General features: G+C 38.3%; 1 protein-coding gene across 1 annotated transcript in view; it reads right to left on the bottom strand.

Moving 5' to 3' along the window:
• LOC126478137 (serine/threonine-protein kinase unc-51) overlaps positions 1 to 24,843 on the bottom strand; it is a 171,557-nt gene that overhangs the window by 52,954 nt on the left and 93,760 nt on the right. The window contains exon 18 of the mRNA XM_050103676.1: positions 1,927 to 2,245. Coding sequence (XP_049959633.1) covers positions 1,927 to 2,245 — 319 coding nt within the window. The remainder of the gene's footprint in view (positions 1 to 1,926; positions 2,246 to 24,843) is intronic.

Genomic DNA, 24,843 nt, shown 5'->3' with positions numbered 1-24,843 from the left:
TCTGTGATACCACTATTTTAATCATCATCATTATCCTAATAGCAGAGCTGTGAAATTTATATTTTCATGGTCATTTATATTTGGTTGCTTCTCCCGAATATGTTACAATTTATGAGGCTGTGGTTATGGCGGGACATGAGAACACAGCTGTTCTGCCTTTTTGCCTCTGAATGTTATCTTTTCTTAATAAGCAGCATAAATATTTGTATACGGTATCCATGCATGTATTAGAACTTTTATTGCAAACCTGTTCAAATACCATACAAGAGTTTGTGAGATTATAGAATTTAATGCTATTTCCTCCTGTCTTTAAAAAAAAATTGATAAATTTTAAGTGGAGCAACAGACTGTTGTAGTGGCTAATTCATCCCTTGCACTAGTCCCATGTGAGCCAAATATCATGTGATCATTCGAGCAAGATTGATACATATTGAGTGCTTCAGTGTATCAGAACATATCTAGCCTGTCTGTATGTGAATACCATTTGTGCATCTCTAACCTCCAGAATTCTTCAAAAATAAATCTGCATGTGACCCGAACAGCCAAAACTTCACCTTTAAATATAAGAGACCCTCTATATTAACCTGTTCAATGGCATAAAAATGTTGACCTTAGCAGCAATAGTTTAATCTGTACTTTTCAAATGAAGAATTTGGGGTAAATCCTCATCTTATAATCAGGTAGCACTGGCAACCTTTGGAACATTTTTATATATCATGATCCACATGTCTCTTGTCAATAACTAGTGGACATGCTGACTAGTGACCAATCGTTCATTAGGCAACATTTTTGTTCCACAGGTGAGGTTTGAAAATAGTGAACATAGGTACTGCATTCTTCAAGCAAAACTAATGCATATACATTTCTGCTAGCTCCACACCAGTTGTCACGCACATATATGCCAGTTCTAATCACGATTCTTAGTCATGCCAAAAAGTGGTGGCTTTATACAACATAAAAAAGAATGACTGTCCCCTGAGAACACAGCAACTGTATGTAAGTTTCTATGCATTCACAGAAAATAGTTTGTGTGGTTGATGAGTGCAGCATCTTGCACAACAAATTACCTATAAGGAACATGTAAAGCTTTCCACAATGCTGTTAAAAAAAGCTATTCAGAAATCTGGTTGGGAAGTGATTCCACAGACTCCATAGTCTCAGACCCTAAGCTCTCTTCCAAATTTTCCATTATTTATCCTTATTTTCAGATAAAACATCTTCTTCAAACTTTGCTGGGTAATTTCTTCTGCTCCAAACCAGAAATCTTCTTCAGATATGACACTGAGAAAGTATACCAAGAGCAGAAGATACACAGATAACGGACGAAAATGTATTGCTGATTAATTACAGTTTGCTAGTTGCCTCAGCAAATAAATAGCTTTCTCACAGCCAAAAAGCACAAGGAATATTTCTATCAATCCAATATGAAACCAACTGTCATTGTTATTTACCATACACTGGAAGAAATGTTGAAGGTTTGAGAACATAATGCAAAAAAATTGTGAAACAGGCAGTTTTGCAGTGCAATAAAATACAGAACATGCAAAATCTGGAATTAGAAAGTAAACTAGAAAGACCTAAAAATAAGGCAGAGAAAATGCCATGAGAGTTCACGAAGCACATACAAGAATCAATGTAAAGTTAATACTATGAATTAAGAAAGTCACAAGACTTTTGAATCAGGGTTCAATCTCATCTGATGTTACAAAGCAACCAAAAAGCCATGAGAATAGCTGAGAGAAAACTCTCAAGGTGAGAAACAGAAGTTTCTTTTGGAGATGGGGAATAACTGTGCAAAGCAAGAACTGATGGTATAGAACTGAGAAAAATCTTAGAGAATGAGAACCGCTTTCACTAAATGTCACATATCACAGTATACGATTTAATGTGAAAAAAAGCCACTAATTTTTTTGGACTCTTACTCACCACTTTTGACTGACGCTGATGGTTGCAGTACTCCGGCTCGCAACTGCTGTGTTGCTAGATTCAGTCCTGAGCTTAAAAGCTGCAATGCACGTACAAGTAGGACCAGCTGCTCAGCACGCCGAGTTCCTTCACTCTGTCGTGATCCTCCTCCTCCTCCTCCTCCTCCTCCTCCTCCACCACCACCAACACTACCACCACCACTCCCTGCACCATCCGCTAATGCTGCTAGTGGAGTTGCGCGAGATGCTGCCAACTCTGCTACACAGTCCGACAGTGCTAACACGAAATTTAGTTTGGCCAGTGTCTCATTATGTTCCCTCTGTAAAACATATAAAACAAACTATGAAAATACGACACTTATGTGACAGCTATTAAACATGTCACTAAAATACTAAAAAATTAACCATATAAACTTGAACAAAATAAATTGTCTTCTGATAGGACCTTATTCTTAACTACTTCAACAGAGATAAAACAGAGGCAAAATACCAAGAACTGGCCCCTGAACATATATATCACCTGTGATTTAATTACTTTTAGACTGTTTGCCAAAGACAACATCTACAAGGGCGATTATGCAGCAGTTCAAAGCCAGAGTTACCAATCTCCAACCATAAAAAAAAAAAACCAGTGTAAAAAATCTGATGTAATAGATCAAAACATCCCTGTATTTTGTTAACAAAGCCAGATGAAATACAAAGCTGTACAACAATTAAAATATTCCTTCCATTGTTATCAAAATAAGTGGTCAGTTGAATAATATATTGTTACATCCTGTACCATAGTTGTACTGGACAAATGAGACTAAACTGCATAAAAGGATATTTGTCAGAAGAATTAAATAACCATACCATACATGACAGTGTACCTCTCTACAAACATGAATTCATGCATTGTCTTTGTTTTATTAACCAAAGTCCTCGCATAATTTGGTAATATCTACTTACTCAAAATATAAATAGACTAAACAATTCTAAAACTTTTTAATGCATACATATGTGCTGGCTGACAACTTAAAAAAAGGGGGGGCTACAAAAGATCAGCCACTTCAATAACCCATCTAAATCTCCCTCCTTATGAACAGACTTGGCATTTAACAAATTTTAATAATATCTCTTTCCTTTCATTATTTTCTCCATTTATTTTGTAGGAGAATTTTATTTGAATTAGCCAATAATGTATCTTCTTTCGAAACAGAATTCATAGTTAATAAAGTATCTGCTCTGGAAATTGGATTCATGGTTAGTAAAGCATTTGCTTTGAAAATAGAAGGTCCACAGCTACTCTTTAAGTGCTTTTTATTTTATCTGTTTATGTTTCAAGAGAAAGTGCTAATACACAAAATCGTATTTTGAGTTACTGTGTGTGTTGCGTTTCGTTAAATTCAAAGGCACAAACATAAACACAATAACACAAAGATGGTGGATTACCAAATAAAAAAATACAGGCTGCTATTTAAAATAGACATATGGTTAATATATGTTAATAATGAAGAAAGTTACAAGAAAGGCTATCATGCTGTTTATTGTCCCATGGCAACTAAATAATATTTGGTTGAAACATTTTATATTTTGCATCTGGCAAAAAGTTACTTGATGGTGGTCAAGATAAATGGGAGACCCTGTACAGTGTGGAAACTGCCACTCAGAATGTATATTTGAATACGGAAGCCCAACTTCTCTCAGTACAAGAGCATACGTTCGACTGTGTCGAACAGCACGAATGGCGTGGAAAGTTACTATTTCTCTAAATTTTTAAGAGATTTGTATTCCTTCAGAATAACTACACTGAGAGATTTGTCACCCCAGGTATACATAACAGACTCTTTGACATGTCATCATTAACACAACTCCCCATCATCATTCTTCCGCGTGAAAATACACTTTTTTCCCTGTTATGTGACAGTATTCTCTTCCTCGGCACTGTGAAACTGATCAATCCTTTGAATGGTTATGGTTTTATATACTGATGTAGAATTTCCCTGGCGGGGGAGGGGGGGAGGGGGTGAGGGTTTGTACGACAGTCATAGCTCATGTCGTGTGATCTCACCAGCTGATAACAGAATAGGACACATGATGCAGTCAGTCATTAGCAAGATCTCTCTTAAGTAGCATGAACACTCAATTAAGAAATGTTATGGTTTAAATTAATAGATATAGCTTTCACATATAATATTGGTCTCTAAAATTAATAACCTGGAAGAAAAGCTAAGCTTCCACATGTAACTTGATCATTTTTCCATGTGTTACACTTAAAGATACATCACACAAATGTGCCAGTAAACTTTTAATAACAATTTAAATGTCTGATCTTCTGGGCTTGAAATTCTTCTAAATGGTCTCCTCAAAGAGCTGATTCTTAAATGAGAGTCAAACACTTTGTGATTTAAGAAAATTCATCTTACATTCTCGCACATAGTTCATCTTGCGTAAAAGGAAATTTAATTTGAATGTAACGCTTTTCAAACCACCATTTGCAACATTTTCCTGCAACCTGTTATAAATAGGTTCATTTCAGCAGATGCAAGAGAGTGCCAGATAACAGGCGTCACCACACTTGCGCAGCTACGATGATGCAGGAAGCCCAATGTGCCTACGTGTGAAACATTAAAAGATCTTGCATTATGTCATAAAAGAAACAAGACATCAGAGGATACTTCAAGAGCATCGGAATTTCGTGAATCGTACTAAAATGCATAATTCAGCTTAAAGTGCACATTCGTATGTCCAGATTCGGATGTAGATTTTCTTGGAGTACCAGTACTGTATTACTTCATGTTTGGTTCTTTATTATGACGTAATGCCATACGTGTACTTAAAATGCAGCGAACAGTTGAAACTAGCCAATAGCGTGAAATTAAACACTTTGTTTCGAATAAATTGACTGCCTCAGCGGAAAAGATTAATAAAGCCAAATCTCTTTAGCAAATCGATAAAAATAACTTCATTGTTCTGCATGACGATTAATGCTTGACTGTCAGAAACGTGGAAATAAAATCTGAAACTAACAACATAGTTTTGCCTTCCGTAATTATGCGAATGTATTTTACTTCATTTGATAGCTCCTAGCCATAAAAATCCGTTTTGTTTTCATTTAACGTGAGAGCAATAAATGAAGAGGAAACAACAAAATCACTGAACGTAAACTCAGCTCACATGGAGACGACCCACCTCCCCACCACAGCTCAGACTGCACTGTGCATCAGCCCCGGATCTACGATATTTCCGAACTGGGGCAATAGTAGATAGTGGCACCCAGCCACACTTCCTGTAACCAGAAGCAACTGCACATGCCCAAGAGCCCACCCTCAACTGCTCAAATGAATCTAATTTAAACAGCTGTTACGTCACGCTCATCGGAGGCAACTTGTTTTTATGAAGCATTGCACTGTATTTCTAAAGCATTTGACACACTTTGCTGTTGGCAGACGCTTGTATGAGCACTGTGTTTTGTTGTTGTATATGGCGCATTTCCTTTGCAACTTAAGTTTCATTTCCGTTTTCTTTTATTCTTTCGTTCGTGTTGTGTTGCTGCAGTATTATTCTGCAGTAGTGGGATACAGTAATACCCTTTGTTAGAGTATCAGTTCTTACCAGCCAAGATAACAAAAATTTAACTGAAAACTAAATCAATGAAAAATTCCCCGAATTCTAAACAATTCCCGAGTTTTTCAAGGTTTTCTCCCGGATGAAAAAATTCCCGGGTTTTTCCCGGATCTCCTGGTTGTCCCGGGTCGTATACACCCTGTTTAAAGTACACTACAACAATACTTGTACCATCCATTGTATAGTATATCCAAAGATAATTTACAAATACAGAAAATGAAACTTACATTTTTGTTGTCTCTTTTATGTGTGTGTGTGTGTGTGTGTGTGTGTGTGTGTGTGTGTGTGTGTGTGTGTGTATAGACATCTCATATCTGTACATATATGCTTATCTTTCAGACAACATGAGTACATCTGTAAACATTAGCTTATCTTTCAAAATACATTATAAAAAATATGAATTTAAAATATGTCTTAATCATAATGCATTCAAAACTATCACTTTTAAAAACATTTCTGTTAGGAAGACATGGCAAGTATTATATTTTGGTAGCATATCTACAGCATTTCACAACAAACTGGAAGAGCCCATCTAAATTAAAATCGTTTTGTTGTTTAGAAATTTTACAGGTTTTTTTTTTTTTTTTTTTTCTTCTTTTCTATGAAAATTTCCAATTCTCCCGAAACATTTAACAGAGGGTCTTTATCTGTGGTGTGGGTAATTTTCATATTATTCTGAATCTCACCTATTGTGTGTTTTGTTGTTCTCAAATGTTCACCAAATGCTGTACAATTTGAATTTAAATCACAATGTTCTTTACAAGGTATTTTAAAGGCTATTCCAGTTTGGCCAATGTATGTGCTCTGACAATTTTGGTAGATCCTTTTATATACTCCTGAATTACTGTATTTGACCTTATGTACATTCTCTTCGTACATTAGTGCATGTCTAAGGAAGTTACTAGTTCAAAATGCTACTTTAACTTTCTGTCTTGGGTAACATCTCACAATATGATCTGTTCTAGGACATTTTATGTGTGTGTAATATACCATTCGTTCCTACTGGCTTGCCAATACTGTTGTTTTCTTTCATTTAGTATTTTCCTGGATAGTGTGGTACAATTTCATTATATCACGTTCTTGGTAATTGTTCCTTAACACTGTCCTTTTGTTTGTCTGTAATTCTACAGCTCTGTCTTTGTCTGTAAATGGTAACTGTAACATTCAGGGTAAAACTGAATAGAAATATGCTTTACTGCATTGGATTGGATGATTTGAATTATTCCTTATAATTATGACTGGATATATAGGCTTCCTGTAATTGTTAAAAATATGTGACTTTTCAGGCTTTCCTGATGGATCTGTTGCATATACAGTTCTTGAGTTTGCCACTGGACCATACAGAGTAAATCCCACTATATTGTATCAGTGCACCTTCCCAACATCTTCAGGTGGTGGTACTTGCTACTGTCACTGCTGCACGATGCAACTGAGTTGCAACTGATGATAATCGCGTGGCGGTGCCGAAATTTATTGAGCCGGAAGCAGGCAATACGCATGCACGGGAAGATGCTCGCAATTGCAGGAAAGTTGCGCTCCTAGTGCCCCCTGCTGGAAGCCACAAAAAGCCTTCTACACATGCGCTGTGGGTTATGACTGTGCTGCCATATGCTTCCATGGTTTACAGCTGAATTAAATCTTAGCAGCGTTTTGCATGGAGTCATGAATCGGAAGTTCTTGTTTTCTCTGTTTTAATTTAATGGCAGCCAGTGCTCGATCCCAGGTGGCATGTAATTGAAAACCTGCATCTCTGTTGATAAGATTGTCTGCCATGTGGATAAGTACGGCCTCATTAACAACACAGTTGCAGAAAGATGATGCTGGGGGTAAAATTTCAGTCTTTTCATCTATACTAATTTTGTTTACGCTGTTCTTGTCAAAATACTGTAATGTTTTCTCTATGTGATCTTCTTTACACAATAGCACATTTGTGTTACCCATATCAGATTTTGTCACTAGAACTCCAGTATCTAGAATTTTTTTTATTTAAAGTTTTTACTGTGGTAAGTTCCAGTATATTAGAAGTATTTGCATTTACTGCATTATGTAGGGCTTTGGTCATTTGTAAAGCTATTTTTGTTTCTTCATTTTTGTTGCAAAAACATAAGTTATTTTTGCCTCAGAAATTAGCTGCTTTCATATTTATAAGATTTTTATGGTGGAACAGGAAAAATGCCAAATTTTGTATATTTTGTAGAAACCATCGATTACCTGTTACATTTGTGAAAACCACATATTTTGTGTTATTTATTGTGTTACATTTACACAAAATTTTCCTCCTTAGCAATAGCTCATTCCAACCCACACACACAATTGGATGGATTGGACTAGTATGATAAATACCCAAAGCCTTTATGATGTCAAATGAATTAAATTCGCTGAAATAAAGTGAATGGATAATTTGATGTGTAATCAATGAAGATATAGTTTCATTCCAATTCATCCATTAATTTCATGTACTGTTTACAGTATCTCCACTAAATGCACACCCAGTGCTGTTTTCATATATGTGATGGGAGAACCTCTGGTTGTAGTGTTCAGAAATTATTGGAAACATCAGCAACAATGATGGTTTCAGTCTGGTTTGGAGGCATGTTCAGATATCTCAATAGTTGTGGTGACTGCTCACAAAACTCTGTGAAGAAACTTTTATGCCTTTATGCTATAAGAGTATCATGAGATATAATTAATATGGGGACTTTATAAATAATTTATAAAACTCTCGGAGACAAGCTGTAAGTGCATTATGCTCATCTGCTGAGGAATTTCATACTGTTCTGCAATTTTATATAATTAGTTCTAAGAGCTTTCTGGTGAGGTATCACATTAATTTCTTGTCAAACAGTAAGCCAATTACACAGTTTCACCCAAAATTTAAATTAGTGGCCCCCACTCTGAACTCTGGCTGGTTAAAAATACAATATTGGCTTAAAAATGTAAAGCAGAAAATTTAAATTTACACATTTTTTGCTCATATGAAGACCTCAGAATAGTCTTTTTCACCCATTCTAACCATCTTTCAATGCTCAGTTGTAACTGTCATGGTATGGTTATCATGCAAGACAAAGGATAGAAGATTTTTTATTTTATTTATTTACACGTCGAGTTCCGTAGGACCAAATTGAGGAGCAAATCTCCAAGGTCATGGAACGTATCAGTACATGAAATTAAAACATAAAAGTAATAACAGATAAAAATAAATGTTCATAAACCTGAAAAAAAGTCAGCCCATAAGTTTAAGTAAACACTATCAGCAATACAATAAGAATCAGCTTAATTTTTCAAGGAACTCCGCGACAGAATAGAAGGCGTGACCCATGAGGAAACTCTTCAGTCTCGATTTGAAAGTACGTGGATTACTGCTAAGATTTTTTAATTCAAGTGGCAGCTTATTGAAAATGGATGCAGCAGTATACTGCACACCTTTTTGCACAAAAGTTAAGGAAGTCCTATGAAAATGCAGGTTTGATTTCTGCCGAATATTAACTGAGTGAAATCTGCTTAGTCTTGGGAATAAACTAATATTGGTAACAAGAAATGGCAATAAGGAATATACATATTGAGACGTCAATGTCAAAATACCCAGACTTGTGAACAGATGTCGACAAGAGGTTTGTGAACTCACACCACTTATTGCCCGAACCGCCTGTTTCTGAGCCAAAAATATCCTTGTAGAATGGGAAGAGTTACTCCAAAATATAATACCATAAGACATAAATGAATGAAAATAAGCAAAGTAGACTAATTTCATGTTGAAGTATCACTCACTTCTGATACCGTTCGAATAGTAAAAATGGCAGTATTAAGTCTTTGAACAAGATCCTGAACGTGGGCATTCCACGACAGCTTACTATCTATCTGAACACTTATAAATTTGAACTGTTCAGTTTCACTAATCATGTGCCCGTTCTGTGAAATTAAAACATCAGGTTTTGTTGAATTGTGTGTTAGAAACTGTAAAAACTGAGTCTTACTGTGATTTAATGTTAGTTTATTTTCTACAAGCCATGAACTGAGGTCATATACTACACTATTTGAAACCGAGCCAATGTTGCACACAACATCCTTTACTACCAAGCTGGTGTCATCAGCAAACAGAAATATTTTAAGAGTCACCCGTAATACTAGAGGGCATATCATTTATGTAAATAAGGAACAGGAGTGGCCCCAACACTGATCCCTGGGGCACCCCGCACTTGACAGTACCCCACCAGATCCCACATCACAGCCGTTATCAACATTGTGAATAATGACCTTTTGCTGCCTGTTGCTAAAGTAAGAGGTGAACCAATTGTGAGCTACTCCTCACGTATTCTGTAATGGCTCAACTACTGGAGGAATATTTTGTGATCAACACTATCAAATGCCTTAGTTAAATCAAAAAATACACCAAGCGTTCGAAACTTTTTGTTTAGCCCATCCAGTACCTCACAGACAAAAGAGAATATAGCATTTTCAGTTGTTAAACGACTTCTAAAGCCGAACTGTACATTTGATAGCAAATCGTATGATATAAAATGATCAATTATCCTTACATACACAGCCTTTTCAATAACTTTTGCAGTCACTGATGGCATAGAAATACGTCTAAAATTATCTACATTATCCCTTTCTCCCTTTTTATACTACTGAGTACTTTAATCGCTCAGGAAACTGACCATTCCTAAAGGAAAAATTACAAATATGGCTAAAAACAGGGCTAACATGTGCAGCACAGTACTTTAATATTCTGCTGGACACTCCATCATAACCATTAGAAACCTTAGTCTACAGTGGTTTAATTATTGACTCAAACTAGACATCAATCTCGGAAAAGCATTTGTCAAGAAAGTTATACGATTTCCTGTAGAAACTAAATTTTTATTTAATTCACCAACAATGCTCAGAAAATGATTGTTAAATACTGTACATATATCTGATTTATCAGTAACAGAAATATTTTTACTGCAAACTGACTTTATATCGTCGACCTTGTGCTGCTGACCAGGCACTTCTTCACAACTGACCATATGATTTTAATTTTATCGTGTGAATTAGCTACTCTATTTGCATACCCCATACTCTTTGCCTTCCTAATAACATTTTTAAGCACCTTACAATACTTTTTGTAATGGGCTACTGTAGCTTGATTGTGACTACTTCTAACACTTTGATATAATTCCCACTTTGTTCTACATGATATCCTTATCCCACTAGTCAGCCATCCGGGTTCCCCATTACTGCTAGTACCCCATTTAGAATGTTCTAACCGAAAGCAACTCTCACAGAGCATGAGAAATGTGTTATGGAAAGCACTGTATTTATCATCTATGTTATTGGTACTATAAACATCCTGCCACTCTCGTTCCTTGACAAGTTTTAAAAAACTCTCTATTGCTGTTGGATTAACTTTCCTACATAGTTTGTAATTAAATATGACATTGGTTTGAGTACAAAATCCTTTTAGTGTTAAAATTTGTGCATCATGATCTGAAAGGCCATTCACACTTTTACTAACAGAATGCCCATCTAGTAATGAAGAATGACTAAAAATATTGTCTATGACAGTGCTACTGTTCCCTTGCACCCTAGTTGGAAAAAACACAGTCTGCATCAGATCATATGAATTTAGGAGATCTACCAACATCCTTTTTCTTGCACAATCATATACAAAATTAATACTGAAGTCACCACATATAACTAGTTTCTGGTACTTCCTACAAAGTGAATCAAGAACCCTCTCTAGCTTGAGCAGAAATGCTCTGAAGTCGGAGTTAGGGGACCTATAAACAACAACAACAACAATTAGAGGTTTAGTTACACTAATTCAACTAACGCTGCACACATTTCAAATATCTGTTTAGTGCAGTGTCGTGATATGTCTATGGACTCAAATGGAATACTGTTTCTTTTTTTTACGTACAGAGACACTCCCCCACCCCGCAAGGAACTCTGTGAGAAACAGCCAGCTAATCTGAAGCCTGGTAAAGGAAGCCTCTGAATTATCAAATTATTTACGCGGTGCTCAGATATACCAATAATTTCAGAGTCAACATCTATTAGCAGTTCACTAACTTTATCTCTAATACCTCTTATATTTTGATGAAATATGCTAATTCCTTCTCTACTTGGAAACACTACATCCTCTGAAGATGAGCCTTTAGTTAGAGGGACTTCCTTTAAGCAGGTATACCTATCAGCTAACTTCAATCTAAAAAAGGTGCAGCTCTAACACCAACCACTACAGGAATTTTTCCATGAGTGACACCACCACCACCACCACCACCACCACCACCACCACCACCACCACCACCACTCACTACACTGTCACCTATAAGCTTAGCCAGCCTCTCCTTCCCTTACCTATTGAGGTGCAGGCCATGCTTAGTGAAACCCAATCTACTGATGGACCCAACTGGCACCATTGAGATGTGACCCATGCCCTCTGCGATCAGTGCCCTCCCCAGCCCCACGTTAACGTGCCTAACAGCCGCATTAAGGTGAGGCCAATCATGACGCTGAAACAGCTGCACGAAGTGCACATTAGTGCCACCAGTTTGAGTAGCTATCTTAACCAAGTCACCACTGACATCATATTCCCCGTCCCTATCGAGACTGTTCCATGCTCCACCCACTATCACTACCTGATCCTCCTTCGTAAGATTCTTACACAACTCCCCTATGCTTTCAGTCACCTGAGCCAACCCTGCACTAGGCTTCACAATGCAAGTTCCCTACATCTACAGCTACATGAGGCTCCTCTCCACTCAACTCTGACAGCTGGTCATTTCTATTGCATGTATGCAAAGTAAAACTGCCTGAATACCTCCTCTTCCTAGCTGCCTTCTTGCCAACTGCCAGTTCCCATTCTCCACCACCCTTCACCCTCCTCAGCCTAACTAGTTCATCCTCTGTGCATTGTAACTGCACCTGAACGGCACAGATCTTAAGCTCCTGCTCCTCTGTCAACTTGTTTCTACTACAGATTCTGCATTCCCAGGAGAGGATCTCACTAAAATGACCACTGGCTTCCCCACTGCATTCCCCCCCATGAAAATACTTTGAACAAATCCCACACCGTAATCCACCACTCACAAACCTACGACAATTGATGATAATGATGATGATGATGATGATGATTAGTGTTTTAGGGCGCACAACAACGAGGTTATCATCGCACGTCCCCAAAAGAAATGTTGACGAGTGCAGCCAAGATCTGTTAAACAAAGATCAGTTCAGAGCCGATCTTTGTGGGAATTGGAAATGTTCAAATTGCAAGATTGGACATGGCACATCAAAACAGGTAGATAAAACTAAAAATAAAATACTAGTAAAAAACAGGTAAAAATAATTAACTGTGGCTGGGTGACCACTTACAAATAATGGGTGACCAAACCACTGTGCAGCACATTAAGACCGCAATCTCAATATATACTGGATGACATCACACAAAAACGTAAAACTCTTGTGACACTCGCCTCATTATTAGTTAAAAGAGAGGGCAGGTCTGGTGGGAAACTGAAATCTTCCCTCAAACCCGCATATAACACACACTCAGTTAAAATATGTCATATCAACAGCTGTGTCCCACAAGTCGCACACGTTGGTGGCTCCTTACGACGTAACAGAAAACCATGTGTCAATGGGCAATGTCCTATTCTAAGCTGTGTAAGGGCTACTTCCTCAGCTCGTCATTGTCGGAAGGAGGTGAGCCATGGATGGACAGAATCCTTCACCGCTCGTAACTTATTATCCCTCACGTCCAGCCACTGAGCCTCCCACCAACGCATGACCTTCCGCGTCACGAAAGATGTTATTGCCTGCAGGGGGGACGGAACAGCGAGCAGGAGGTGGTGGGATGGAGCAAGAGCCTCCTTGGCAGCCGCATCTGCAAGTTCATTTCCAGGAATCCCTATGTGCCCTGGAACCCAGCAGAAAATTACATCCTTACCCTGCTTTTGCAAGAGCAGGAGTGCGTCCTGCACTTCTTGCACGATCCGATCTGCTGGGTACATCTGTTCAAGAGCGTGTAGAGCACTTTGGGAATCGGAGCAGATGATGAATTTCGTGCCATGATGTCGTCGCATATGCTCTAATGCTTGCAGAATGGCAAACAGTTCTGCATAGTAAACTGAGAACTGCTCTGGGAGCCCTATCCTATGGACGGTATCGGGAAACACAGCAGAGCAGCCCATAAAATCCCCCTGTTTACACCCACCCGTGTAAACAGTAATAAAATCTGAATGGCAGTCTAAAATCTCAGTAAGTTTAATTTTAAAAAGGTGGTCCAGGGTACAATACTTCTTGTAAGCAGCCAGATCAAGAAGTAATCTTGGCCTTTGTAGTAGCCAGGGAGATCCCCTACTCCATCCCTGGTGGAGGACCTTAATGCCCTCCAGGTGTACTGACTCGAGACCTACGACAGAGCTCATACTTCTCACTCATGGTAAAATTTTACAGTTACTGAAAAAACTATATGTCTACGTTACCAAAGTTCAGTTACACCAGTAGAACTATTTAAGAACTAACAATAATGGTCTCGAAATTCTCTGCCTACTAAGAAATCAACTACTTGTCTTAATACTGCTACACCACAGCTAATACCAATACCAACAAAACTTCACATAATTATTAGCTAAAACCAAAAAATTCAAACGGCCACTGTAACACTAAGCGAAGTTAAAACACTGAATGAAAATTTTACTGAAATATTTCACTAGAAACAATAATAAACGTCAACTGAAAACTAAAGCATGAATTTTACTAAACGACTTCAACGCACAGAAAACTCTAAAAAACACAGCGAGCGAACGATTACAAAAGTTTACAAAGAGCAGTGCACGCTGCAAAATGTAAACACACTACTGAGGCGCGAGGCTTAGACAAACGATGCAAGCACACTCACAAATAATAGACCACTCGAGTCAATAACACAGGAAGAAAGACTGAGATTAATGAAAATCCAGTAATAAGTTACTTTTATGGCAAATATTAACACAAATAAACTTTAAAGTAAGTAAATGAAGTCTAAAATTTTATAAAACATTAACGAGCAATTTCAACAGCAGTGCAGCACATGTGACGTCACACTTCCATCTCTGATTTTGTGATGTGTTTGCGTGTTTGTGACAGCCTTGCTGAAACTGAAACTAACTGTCTGATAGCAGTCACCAGTAGTCCACTTTTCACTTGACTTTTTTGTTTGGTTGCTTGAATTAGTAGGTCCCATGATGTTCTTATGGACAGCAGGGAAAAAACTCATACAAAGTCACATATACATGAAAAAGCCAACAGAACTGATGTGTGGCCAATACTCCAGAACTGCAGACACGCAATTATTTTGCTCCAGCAGTTATCAACCAACTAAGGCACAGCTCACATTAAGGTAACGTTTAACACTAATGGAAATTCCCGGATAGGGCGATATATAAAATAAGGGTAATGCAACAATCGACATATAGCAGACTGATGTGTGGAGAACAGAAACATGTAACAGTAGACAGTATTCACACTAGCCAATTCATTGTAGATAAGTGGAGAAAGACAGTAATACTGTGTGTGATCAAGGACGATTGTAAAAAAACCCTTGGCTGAGTTATCTCTTTCAGATCACATGGGGCTCAACTGGAGTAAGATTTGAGATTTTAGTTTTTTTTTCCCATGAGATGCTACAGAATGATACTGGAAGTAAATAATTCGTGAAACATCTATAGAAGATGGTTTTGCAAAAGAAGTGGCATTCCCCTTTGGTATTGGAGATCAGGATACACTTTTAAATCATCCAGAAAATCAAAATGGTATTTCTCAAAATATAAGAACAGTGTCAAGACAACAAACACATACTTACAATAAAGCTCAAATGAGCAATTACAGAGCCTAAGAGCATGCAGAGAGTTGACATAGTTCTTTAATTTTGGGAAATACTATTTTGACTATCTGGATGATTTAAAACTGGATCCTGACCTAAAACTGGCCATTAAGTGCATTAAAGTGAAATTTTCAATTTTGGCTGTGTTTACATTGTATAGATTAACACAAGTTGCTGCCCTGCAACTACTCCAGCATGCTGGAAGCTCATGGCTAACTTTAGGCGTGGGACTGAAGATTTGATAAAATTATGTCTCTGAATGAGAGCTTCTGGGCCAACTGTGAGTTGGTTGTTTTGGGTGTGATTTCAGCAATGGTCAAGCCTGGTTGGAAGATGCGTCCGAGTGGAAGAGTAGGTAATGTATCAGAAGTTAATTGTGTGAGAGAGGAAGAACATCAATTCTGAGGTATCTGAACAACGTGGCTGATAACTCAGGTGGTGTGAAGTGTTTTGTTCAATCTTATGATTGACTTCAAGGAGAAAGGTCCTGTTGTGATCAAAGACCCAGGGGTTGAAATAAAGACAATTTTAATCAGAGACTGTAAGTGTTTAGAGTGGTGGTTAGACAAGGGAATGACAAGGATAAGGGCTGATCCTTTTGGAACCGAAGGAAGGATTGGTGGAAAGATAGGTTAGGAACAGAGATAGTAGTTTTCAGGATGAGGCATTCAGAGGTACTACCAAATGGCAAGCACGATTGGAGAAAAACAATGTGAGACTGTAGCTTTGCTATGGAAGCAGCACATATGCAGAAGGGGGGAGGAAGGCACACTGTACTACTCTCATGAGTTTCTCAGAGCAGGTACCTTCCTTTGTGTTTGCCTTATTGTAAGTGTCAGCCGCTACCACCACACATACCTACGAGTTGCTGTTTTGACTTCTCCCCTCGTCATGTTCTCTGACCACCATGACAACTCATTTTATCCAAGATTACAACTCACAACAGATAGGGCAGATACGGGAGTCAGTCAGACAGTCTCTCTCTCTCTCTTTCTCTCTCTCTCTCTCTCTCTCTCTCTCTCTCTCTCGCACTCACTCACTCACTCAGCACCTAACATCTTTGGTGAATAAATCCTCATCCAAAAAGATTAAAATTTAAACAGAAATGCTTTTAGGGATAATTTTAATTGCATTACTTATTGTTATTTTGATTCAATGTTCTACTGTCAATAAGGTTCAGTCAGCCAGAAACCTATTTTGAAGAGAGCTACCTTGGAAAAAAAAGCACTACTGGAAATACAAAGGTATCTATAAGATAATTTGAAGCTGACTATTCCCAAATAAAAATTCAATTTATCAGGAATACAGTTTTCAATGTGTCAGGTACATTTTTCTGCTGACCCTTTCCTGACCTTCAAAGCTGTTTATTCCATCTTTGCTGTGCTGACTCACTCTGGAACCCTCTAGGATTGCCTGTAGATCAGTTTTGGCAAATTTTCATTCATCATCCAGTATATTTCATATCACCAATTCTGATAATATTCAAAGGACTTACCACTCAGCTTGAAAATGTCAACAAGTGTCTGCCATATATCACCACTTCTTTTCCTGTCTCTTTTTCTCACCTCCATAACTGATCAAAGAAACTGCACTTCAGATGCTTGGACTGTACTTTTATCCTTGCTAGTGAGGATCCGTACTTCAGCTTCATATAAACCAAAAGGTAGCTTACCAGCCCGATTGTCAGGTATTTATGTCATTGCCAAGTTAATTATATAAGTCTTCTTTTCCATTCTTGTATGGTTTCATCAATGTATCAGTTAAATAAAATTGATCATTGATAATCATTCAAGTTTCTCATTTGAGACAAACCATGGACATACTTATTGTCATTAACACTTAACATGAAAAATTCTGCCACTACTATAATGATAGGTATTTTGGACATAGAATAAAAAGGCCATTAGTACATTCACTGAAGCATTATTTATAAAATTGTTTGAAAAGGTAAAATGTTTGTTTAAATTGTGCACAAATACTGTTTGTTAAAGTAACAAGCTAGTGCAAAATAGCATAAATGAAGACAGAAAAGTGAAGTAAAATACTTAAAATAGTGTAGGAAACACTTACGACAGCTGATCGCTACACTAATACAGTACAGCAAATCACTCTGGAATACATTCAAGCCTTCATGCTTGAAACTAAAGTAGAGAATGAGGCAGCACACTTTTATAAATGTGCATCACTTTCATCTCATTATCAGATAAAATAAAGGAAGAGGACAATATGTTTTTTTTTCTTTCTTTTTGCTCATTCATTTCATTTCACTCTCGTGTCCAGTTGGAATTTCCAGAATGTAGCAACTCTGATGGCCTTGTTATATGCTTCAATCACGTTCTATGTTGTGTAAGGTTGTTCCAGTAAAGGGCATATGAGCAAATGGCCCAGATCTCGTATTAATCTGTATTCGATGGACACATCTCCACTAGCTGGAAGGAAGACCCATTTTTCATGTTGGTCTTGCAATGGTGACGCCCGTCCTAAGATGAATGAATGATCTCCAAACAGGTGCAGACTTTTTCTTGGGGCTAGTTCTTCCTTTACAGGAACGTCCATTAGCAACTTACTATTCCGTCTGGTGATCCTGTTAGACTATGGTGGTCCCTCAAATGGCTGAGACCTTGCAATGAGGATCTTTCAAGATATCAATCAACAAACTACAGCTTGATGAACATGCAGTGGATGATGGGGATCACTGATCTGCCTTGCCCCTCCACATCATCAGTGATGGCCCTTCTAACAGTGGAGATGAGCGATTCCAACAGTCAGGTAAAATTTGTCAACTGGAGTTACTTCATACATCCCAACAAGTTTTGGACAGGCTCATTCACTGCAGTGTCAACCTACTTGGTGTAAGCAAATGAACTCCGCACAGGACAGGTGTACTGTGCGGGTGACAAGCACAAACAATAGCAGAAGTTCTCAGGACACGAGGACTATAGTTCGTTAATCATAAGAATAAACCTGATGTAAACAAACACAAACGCGATGATTGGTCAGAAGCCGTAGCACATGTTGACTGGTGGTGTTACGATCTTGGAAGTAGGTCCTACTTATGCATTAGATATCCTATTACTAAGTTACGTTAAATGAAGCTTTAAGATATTCAAATGTATTAACAGCCATCAATGTGTTTTGTAATCATGCTTTAGCTATGTAGTGTTTATTTCAAAAATCTTATGTAGCTGCAGCCTCTGCAGTGTTGTGCTCCGATTGTCGCACTGTTAATGTGCAGTATGAAAATGGCTGACGCTGCTTTCTGTTCTGTAGTGAAAAGCGTGTGAAACACGGTTAAAAAGTGTCGAGAATAGGCTGTTCTTAACATTTTTCATAAATTTACAGAAATAATTGGCTCTGAAGTTTTTCCAGCATGTATACATTGCAGTTGACAAACAAGAACAACATTTAACTGTTGTGCAGTCGGTAGCAAAACTGAATGTGGAATAAAAGCGGATATTTGTGCGTTGGTTCAAATCCCTCCTGTAACATTTTTTTTTTTTTTCTCCTTGTTCAATTTGAAACACCTACATCTCGTAATTATAGAACTCATCATAATTTTTTTATGAATAATGCATGTCTTCTTGTTTCTAATTACATATGGAATGTGAAATTCCTGTTGCCATTTCAAATAAAAATTCTTAATTATTGATGTTTTATGAAAGACTGTTCATAAAATTTTTAAATTAAGAAAACATAACAATTTAATTTCTAGCAAAAATGAAAAATCAAATCCTCTTTATTTGGACTATATCCATCGTTCTATACCACAGAGGTAGATAAGTACCGTAGAAACATGAAAAACAATCATTTTCCACTGCACCAATAACATCATACAAATGCTGCATTTTTGCATCTGTTACAGTACTATTACAATATGAACACAACAGAAATGATCTGTAACCAAGCTGCGGGATTTGGTCCGAGAAGTAACAAGACAGTGAAGCTGCTACACACACTTTTTCATGCATCATTACCGAATGTTGGCGGGATATAGAAAGGCTCGTTGTCAAAGTAGCAGATGACACTTCCAGAACTGAAATGTATTTCTCGGATTCGGATAATGAAGGAGCTAAAAGATTACTAAACGACTGACTGCAAGTAATACCTTCAGTGGCTTCAATATTTAACTATGTGGTGAAATCCTTCAATACTCTCTTACATTACACACAGCTTCTGTAGAAAAAACACCCTGTGGTTAAGTTGGGAATTTTCATCATTCTTGTTTTAATTACAATAGTACGTTAACTGAAAACAATAATGTGTTGCAGTTTTCTTCTAGTCATCTAAGGAGCATATTGTGGGAGATTTGCAGTGTATTATTTCATTCTGCTTAAAACATAAAAAGACATTCGAAGCTGTATTGCTCCCCTGCTGGTCTCTCTTTGTGTGTGAACTGCAGCTGGCCATGTCACTGCAGGCTAGCTGTACCAGCTGACCGGCCAGTGCTGTCCAAGTTAAATATGCTGGTTAAGCTGTTGTCCCATATTATCGCTAAGTCAATGTGCGCATAATGCACAACACAAAACATATCCTTATTATCGTACTTGACAGTACTCTAGACAGCTGGGCTGCAGCACCGCGTGAAACGGAAATCCAACGAGGTACCAGCAAACATGGAAGAATATATAGTGCAATGTTTACATCAGGTTTATTCTTGTGATGAATGGATTATATAGCTTTACAGGTGGTTGTTGTAAACTTGCTCAAAATATTGTTACTTGCACAGACCCTCAACCTGGTGTAATGGCAATGTTTCTTGAAGGACAGTATATAATCAGCAGTAAGACCGATATACAGGTGTTGGGCAATGTTGAAGTCCTTTACCTTGCCATGTGGTGTCCAATTCACACTTGCTTCTCTATTCCATAAGTGAAATGCACACATCTAAGTCTTCCCAGAATTTGGACTTAGATGATAAACAAACTAAAGGCCAAGCATATCCAAAGATGAAGGTAAAAATTTTTATACCTCTTCCCTTGGGGAGCCACTGCTGTATCACCTGCATAGATGAATGTCTGGAGTGTTCCATAATGAGCTGAGCACTGATGTAAATATTAAAAAGCGCAGGACTGCCTTGAGGTAGGCCATTCTTTTCTTCGCACTATCAGTTCGTACCCTGAATAAAGACACGGAATCTTCTATTCTGCAATACAAACTCTATGAAGGAGGTTAGATGGTAATTACTGGTGAGATGGTAAATTTTCTTCAGCATCTTTCTCTGGTTGGTAGTGTCACAGATAGCTGTTAAGTCGACAAAGGTAACTCTGTACTTACCCTATTCAAAACCATCCTCAGTGTATAGAATGGGGAGCAATATCTAACACAATTTCCCAGGTCAAAAATCAGCTTGTTGAGAAATGAACATCCCTTTTATTGTGCTGTTAATTTGGTTAAGAATAAGACATTTGAAAACCTTGAGACACTATGATACTGGATGAAAGCTTGGATCCTTACCAGGCTTGTGCAATGTAACCGCTCGAGCTTTCTGTCAAAGCCTGGGAATGTAAAACTTAGCTATGCACTCATCCATCAACTTAAGTAGCCACTGCATTGTGGTCCAGCCAAACTTTTTGATCTATTCTACTCTGACATCATCAATGCCAGGAGCTTTATTCAGTTTCCAAGTGGAGATGGCAGATTCTAGTTTATTCAAGAAGGGCTCTCGGAGGAGACTGTTCTTACACCCTGAAGTTCGTTCCAGTTGCTCTCGTGCACTCAGATTTTTAGACTTTCCATTCATGAAGAACTGAAATGCAATCTGCTGTTACTAAGATGAAGTTTCTAAGCCCCCTGCTCTTTACCCTCATTTTCTACCAGTGATCTCCGCTTATCTGTACCATTTGCTAAGGCAGTTTGCAAAAATTCCTCACCAACCAGAATAGTGTCCTTACCAAATGGGTCTGTCTCAAAAAGACCTTTGTAGAGATCCATCAGCTGTTTATTGTTGCCAGTCAGTCGTGATATACAGCTTGTACTACACTCTCTTAGGGTGGTTCTTTTTGAAACACAGTGGGCATATCTGATGAACATCTCGTACACCTCAGGTTGTGGCGAGATCTTTGGAGCTTCTATATTAAGCTTGTTAGTGAACTTTATCTAATCAGACTTCTGAAAATTGAGCCTCTGCTTCAAAAGCCACCTCCTCTGGTGCTATGATGGCATTCACTCTACAGATCATAGACTTATGTTGGATAGATGGGTGGGCTCACCCATCATCCTCAAGCAGCTTCCAGCAACTTTGGATAACACAAAAATGTTATCTGGATTGTAGCATTGCTTATACTGACTACTGTGAAAGGATGCTAGTAGCTTTGGATCATCAATTAGCTGTAGACATGAGTCTCTGTCCAGATTTCCAGTTTTTCACCAAATGGTATCCAAATCTGGATACCCCCCCAAGATGTATTTCAGCCGTTGTAGTCACCAGGGATGAAGTTTACATCCTGTTACTTGGAGTTGGTGGGTACCTCAAACATGGAGTAGACACTGGAAGGCTTAAATGTAGAAGCCGTTCAAAAATGTGGCATGCTGAGGTACTTTTTCCAACGATTGAGAGAGAGAGAGAGAGAGAGAGAGAGGGAGAGGGGGGGGGGGGGGGGGGGTGGACTGGGCAGGGGATTCTTTCTTGCAATTACTGAGGTATTATAACTGGATCCCTTACTGTTGGTGGTTTACTGATAGTTGTAGAATGAAAATTGTCACACTAAAGATACCATCTTCAAGGAAATCACTTAGACAAAACCACTGAAACTAACTTCACAATCTTGGTGTTTAAAATAATACCGAAAAGAATAGGACTATATATGAAGATGAGAAGTAGTTCCCACAAGCTCTTCTCATTAGTCGCTCAGGTCTTATGTCCAGTCTTCCTAAGGTTAAAAATGGAACCTGTTATAGGTTGTCTTCATGGGTAAGCTAGTAACATAACCACAGTCAGCACAGTCACGTAGTAAATGGTGGATATCTCTTGAACTAATAATAAAGTTAATATGCTACAGCCTGAGACTGAGAACCCAACAGCATTGTACACTACTGGCCATTAAAATTGCTACACCAAGAAGAAATGCAGATGATAAACGGGGATTCATTGGACAAATATATTATACTAGAACTGACATGTGATTATATTTTCATGCAATTTGGGTGCATAGATCCTGAGAAACCAGTACCCAGAACAACCACCTCTGGCCATAACAACGGCCTTTATACGCCTAGGCATTGAGTCAAACAGAGCTTGGATGGCGTGTACAGGTACAGCTGTCCATGCAGCTTCAACACGATACCACAGTTCATCAAGAGTAGTGACTGGTGTATTGTGACGAGTCAGTTGCTCGGCCACCATTGACCAGACTTTTCAATTGGTGAGAGATCTGGAGAAAGTGTCGGCCAGGGCAGCAGTGGAACATTTTCTGTACCCAGAAAGGCCCATACAGGACCTGCAACATGTGGTTGTGCATTATCCTGCTGAAATGTAGGGTTTCGCAGGGATCGAATGAAGGGTAGAGCCACGGGTCGTAACACATTTGAAATGTAATGTCCACTGTTCAAACTGCCATCAATGTGAACAAGAGGTGACCGAGACGTGTAACCAATGGCACCCCATACCATCACGCTGGGTGATAAGCCAGTATGGCGATGACGAATACACGCTTCCAATGCACGTTCACCGCGATGTCGCCAAACACAGATGCAACCATCATGATGATATAAACAGAACGTGGATTCATCCGAAAAAATGACGTTTTGCCATTCATGCACCAAGGTTCGTCGTTGAGTACAGCATCGCAGGCGCTCCTGTCTGTGATGCAGTGTCAAGGGTAACCACAGCCATGGTCTCCGAGCTGATAGTCCATGCTGCTGCAAACATCATCGAACTGTTCGTGCAGATGGTTGTTGTCTTGCAAACGTCCCCATCTGTTGACTCAGGGATCGAGACGTGGCTGCATAATCAGTTACAGCCATGTGGATAAGATGCCTGTCATTTCGACTGCAAGTGATACGAGTCCGTAGGGATCCAGCACGGCATTCCGTATTACCCTCCTGAACCTACTGATTCCATATTCTGCTAACAGTCATTGGATCTCGACCAACACGAGCCACAATGTCGCGACATGATAAACCGCAATCGCGATAGGCTTCAATCCGACCTTTATCAAAGTCGGAAACGTGATGGTACGCATTTCTCCTCCTTACACGAGGCATCACAACAACGTTTCACCAGGCAATGCCGGTCAACTGCTGTTTGTGTATGAGGAATCGGTTGGAAACTTTCCTCATGTCAGCACATTGTAAGTGTCGCCACTGGCGCCAACCTTGTGTGCATGCTCTGAAAAGCTAATCATTTGCATATCACAGCATCTTCTTCCTGTCAGTTAAATTTCGCATCTGTAGCACGTCATCTTCGTGGTGTAGCAATTTTAATGGCCAGTGGTGTAGTTTATCGTTCACTTCAAGGTGTTCCATATGCAGATGGTATTAATATGTGTGAACAACTTGGAAAACAATGCAGGAAAATTCAGTGCAAGACACACTGCAGAAAATTAAGAAAAATGAACCTCATTGAAACCTGATGGCATTATTAATACATACGAACTAAACCACAGGCTAATTCCTATAGACTTCAGCTCCATCTTTCACATAATGTTGTCTTCCTTCTGATCAAAAGACTTCCAAAGTTTGGAAAGGTAAGGATTTCAATTGTTAACTGTTGGACACTGCTGTTTCCCATTACCTAAATTCTCAGCTTTATCCATTGGTATTATTTTGTTACTGGATTCTTCTGCAACACATTTCTAGGAAAAATTTACTTAAAGATGAACAAAGAATTGTGATAGTTTTAATATAGTAACAAAAGTGTGTTTTCATTCTTAAGTAGAGGTACACAGTATGAAATCTTCACCGTTCATTCTATTTGTGGTAAAGTATACCATAGCAGTAATGTTTTTATGGGCCACTGCATAGAGAGATAAATAAAAAACAGAGAACATCATTTGGTAGCTGAATATCATCACTTCCATATAACAAAATAATATCAATGACAAAGGCACAGACCAAAAAATTATAAAGTATGAAAAAATTGGAATTCCCATAAAACACACACAAAAAATGACATGAATTCATCACATTCCAGAAAAAAGACTTTACTATCATTTGATCTGTAAAATGTCATTACGATAAACCAGACTAAGAGAAACAGAATAAGGGTCTAAGAAAGATAACACACAGAATTTCTATATTATCTTCAGAGAAGGAATGTCAACATAACGAGAACCTAGTTTCTGTATTTGATTATCAGATGGGCTCTGGAAATAAAGAGAATTGTAAACTCTTGGTGATCCACTTTGTATGAGCAAAAATCTTAAGTACTAACATCAACATCTTTTTAATGAACTGTTTTTACATGGAGAAAGCAAACCAAATGGTATGTGTGTTTCATTAAGACCACGGTTGTTATTTTATTTCAAT

The sequence above is a fragment of the Schistocerca serialis genome, chromosome 1 (assembly GCF_023864345.2).
Source record: "Schistocerca serialis cubense isolate TAMUIC-IGC-003099 chromosome 1, iqSchSeri2.2, whole genome shotgun sequence".
Taxonomy (NCBI): Eukaryota; Metazoa; Arthropoda; class Insecta; order Orthoptera; family Acrididae; genus Schistocerca; species Schistocerca serialis.
Note: the sequence above shows the minus strand (reverse complement) of the source record. Positions and strands in the feature narration are given on the sequence as shown.